Source organism: Scomber japonicus, chromosome 24 (genome assembly GCF_027409825.1).
Source record: "Scomber japonicus isolate fScoJap1 chromosome 24, fScoJap1.pri, whole genome shotgun sequence".
NCBI lineage: Eukaryota > Metazoa > Chordata > Actinopteri > Scombriformes > Scombridae > Scomber > Scomber japonicus.
Genome location: NC_070601.1, coordinates 11,733,195 through 11,737,032, shown reverse-complemented (window position 1 = coordinate 11,737,032; position 3,838 = coordinate 11,733,195). Strand labels below are relative to the sequence as shown.

Genomic DNA, 3,838 nt, shown 5'->3' with positions numbered 1-3,838 from the left:
AGAGGGTGTAATCAGGTCATACCCAGAGTCAGGATAGACTGATTAAAACAGAAATTCTGGGTCAAGTAGTGATAGGGATTGACTCACTTCCTTCTAAACATCTGCTTTATCTTGTCAAGATGTCACGGTGCGGTGGTGAGATAGAAGGAAGGGGGGGGTGGGGAGATGAGGGGGGGGGGGGGGGGGGTTGGGCGTGTGCTGTGCAGATCAATTCACTTGGGGGCACTGATCGAGTAGATTTCAAAGAGGATTTCAATGCAGGCCTGCTTGTGATAGCTTCTTAACATTATATTTGGCCAAAAATATTACACCACCTTTCACTGGCTACATAACATGGCTGTCAATAGATAAAAAGGTAACTAAAAAGAGTAAACCAGTTACATTCTGTGCTACAATTAAACTTAAAGTGATGTGCCCATGATACATGTTTCACACTGTGGAAAGTACAAGAGGGCGAACAGGACAAGGCACTTGGTTGAAAACATAATATATATCATTGTTTATTTTTTTTTTAATATTTTTCTGCTTAAGCTCAGTTAAATGCAGTTTGATGCTCCAGAACCTCCAAGTAGTCCGGCTCAGTATGCAAGTTAGCCTTGAGTTCAAAGTACTCGTTCTTAGTTTGCTCAAGCATGACCTTGCGTGGTCTTGAGTACATTATTGTCTCCATTAGCTTTAACTCCTCCTGGTGCCCCGGGACCTGCATGTCTACAGCAGACTGAAGCTGGGGCATGTTTTTCCTAAGGTACTCTGTTATTCCAAGCTGCTGCAGCTCCTTCTCCCTCTCCAGAATGTTCCTGTATAAGGAGTTTGGATTCCCAAGAGTGACAAACTCTGCGGGGCCCTCTCCAGTCATGGGTCTGAACTTTGAGCTGGGGTTTCCCGTCAGTGGAGAAGTGTTCTCCTTCTCCATGATACTCCTGCAGACGTGATGCTTGGCGCCTGGTTCGTCGAGGCTATAATCCAAATCCGCTTCGTGTTCTTTGTGTTGGGGGCAGTAGGTGGGGTTGCGGCAGATCTGCACAATGGGACTGTGCGATCTCTCCTCATAAAGAGTGGCAGACCCCGTTCTCTGTGTCAGAGTGTGGTGTGTCGTCTTCTGCCCGTACATGCTGTAATGTAGGTGAATGGGACTGCTGCTGTTGTTTTCTCGAGGCTGCTCTTCTGCTGCTTTTTTCTTTGCCCTCCGCCGCCGCCGGTGCACCACAAACACCACCAACCCAGCTGAGCAGAATATAATCATGAGGACAAATATGAGAAGGCTTAATATGAGCACAGAGAGTGGGACAGTGTCTGTTAGTGAGTTGAGCAAACCCCTGCCAGCGCTGTCAGGTCCCAGTGTAGTTGTCACGCTTTCCTCCCCACCTGGGGGCAATGAGTAATAAGTCCCTAAACCAGGACAAAGTACCTCATGGCGAAGACTCCTCAACTCAGCCTGCATCACTTTCTTTGGGGTGTGACACAAAATGGAGCCCACCACTGTGTCCTTTCTGAGTTTCTCTACCCATTGTTTGAGGCTGAGCAAGTCACAGCTGCAGTCCCAGGGGTTGTCCTCTAAATAAATCTGCTCTAGTGAGTCGAGTTGATCAAGCACATTGCTCACTGGCAGGTGCATAAGTAGATTTTTCCTCAGGTTTAATTTGGTGAGGGGCACATTTCGAAATATCTGTGCTGGGAGAGAGCTGAGCAGGTTGTTATTTAATGACAACAGCTTCAGGTTTGGCAGGGGATTAAATGTGCCGGGAGCAATCTCTTTGATAAGGTTGTATTCCAGATACAGGTATTCAAGGTTGTGGAGGCCCACAAACATTGTGGAGAAGAGTTTTTCAATTCTGTTGCCATTCAAATACAGTTTTTTCAAACTGCTCAAGCTGAGGAAAGTTTCATTGTCAATGTAATCTATTCTGTTGTTTGCCAGGTTGAGCAGTTCTAAACTATCATATGTGACAAAATCATATTTCAAGAGTTTCTGAATCATATTTCCTGTCATGACCAGTTTAGTGGGGCTTTGCTGAAGTATTCCGATATCTGAAACCTTTTGAATTCCCCGGTCCTGACAATGCATCAAAAACCCAGCCACAGGGTGATTGTGACAAGAACAGTGCTCCACACAAGGACTGCCGGGAATGTGAGATGGTGTTGGTGCCTTGGCGTCATCTTTGGCGTTGACCAATTTGGGAATCTGAGACACTTTAGATGAGGGGGTAACAACCATATCCAGTGACTTTGATGGTTCCTCCAGGTTAATATCAGCGTGGGATGGGCAGAGAACATCTCGCTTGACTTTAGCGAGAATCGTCCCCTTAAGGTGATGTGGTGTACTGCAGATCACATCCCCAATGGCCGACTGAGCCCTCATGTTCTCCATCCAGATTTTTAAATGTAAAATATCACAATCACAGACCCAGTCATTGTCCTCAAGGAGAAGTTCCATAATCCGTCCAATGTGCTCCAAAAACCCCACGTAAGGCAGCGTCTGGAGTTTGTTGCCACGTAAGTCCAAGTGAGTGAGGGGCACGAACCGGAAGATGTTACTGGGTAAAAACCCAATGGAATTATCATTGAGGATGAGGACCTTGAGGCGGATTAGTTTGTTGAAGGCTCCCGGCTCGATGACCCGAATGAAATTTGTGTCAGCTTGGAGAAACTCCAAATTCACCAGGCCTTGAAAAGTGTCCTCTTTCAGAGTGACGAGGAAATTGCTATTTATGTGGAGTTTTTTCAGTGAACCAAGAGTGCTGAAGACCCCTGGTTCCAGCTCTTGTATGCTATTACCCCCGATGTGCAGCGAGATGGCATTCTTAAACCCTTCCATTTCCTCAGCGCGGAGCTCAACCAAGTCATTTTTGTAGACGTTCAGGTGGAAGGGCACACCTGACGGGACTTTGATTTGGGAGATTTTGCTGATGTTTCTCTGCTCGCAGTTAAGATAAAGGACGCCATCTTTCATCTCGCAGGAGCACAGGGAGTCACAAGACTCACTAATAGAGGATGATGCCTCTGAGGGATGGATATCTTGGGATCGGGCCGCAGTGAGAAGCAAGCCGATGAAAATGATACAGGGCAGCATTTCGGTCGGAGATATCTGTGAAGAAAGGACAGCAAGGGCAGAAGGGGTGGGGAGGAGAAAAGAAAGGACATTAAGTATACATAATTTACAGGTCACGCAAAGGTTGACACAAACACATAGTTCTAAATAGATGTTCTTCTTTCATGTCTGAGACTGTTAAATGATATTCAATCCCAGATGACCCAAATGTCATCTAAGTTTCATGCATTACAATATATGAACTTTGGTTGTAGTGGGTGTAAAAGTGTAACAGCGTAGAATGACATTTATGGGAGCATCATATGCATGACAGGACGTCACACTTATCTTGGATGAAAGAGTTTGTGTTACGTAGGATTGTCTTTATATAGTAAAAATGCATGAAAAATATATAATAGGAAAAGGCAAACTGTGTTTACGTGCCCACTCTTCTACACTCCTTTAGAACTAAGACTGAGTTTTAAATATGTCTTCATAAAATGATCAGTATACGAGTTCTTTTCTTATGAATGCTTTATTTCTATGTGCCCTTTATACTTCACAATGTTGTGTCCTTTGTGGACTTAAGAAACCGCAGTTAAACAGATTGTAGCAGCTCCTGGGAATCCTAATAAGCCACATAAAAAAAGTCATCAGAATTCAGGGCGACTACATGGACGATGCTTTTTACCAATGAGTAAATGGATTTCATAGGTTGAGCAATCATACTTGCTTTCCAGTTACTCACAGAAGGATAATGGTATATTTGGGGGGAAAAAATCTTTCTAATTTGACAAATTTTTCTGCCCT

General features: G+C 44.6%; 1 protein-coding gene across 1 annotated transcript; it reads right to left on the bottom strand.

The window, feature by feature from the left end:
- Positions 1-532: 532 nt before the first annotated feature.
- slitrk6 (SLIT and NTRK-like family, member 6) lies at positions 533-3,079 on the bottom strand. The gene has a single exon (XM_053314600.1). The coding sequence runs from the start codon at positions 3,068-3,070 to the stop codon at positions 533-535; it is 2,538 nt and encodes an 845-aa protein (XP_053170575.1). The 5' UTR covers positions 3,071-3,079.
- Between the last annotated feature and the right edge of the window lie 759 nt (positions 3,080-3,838).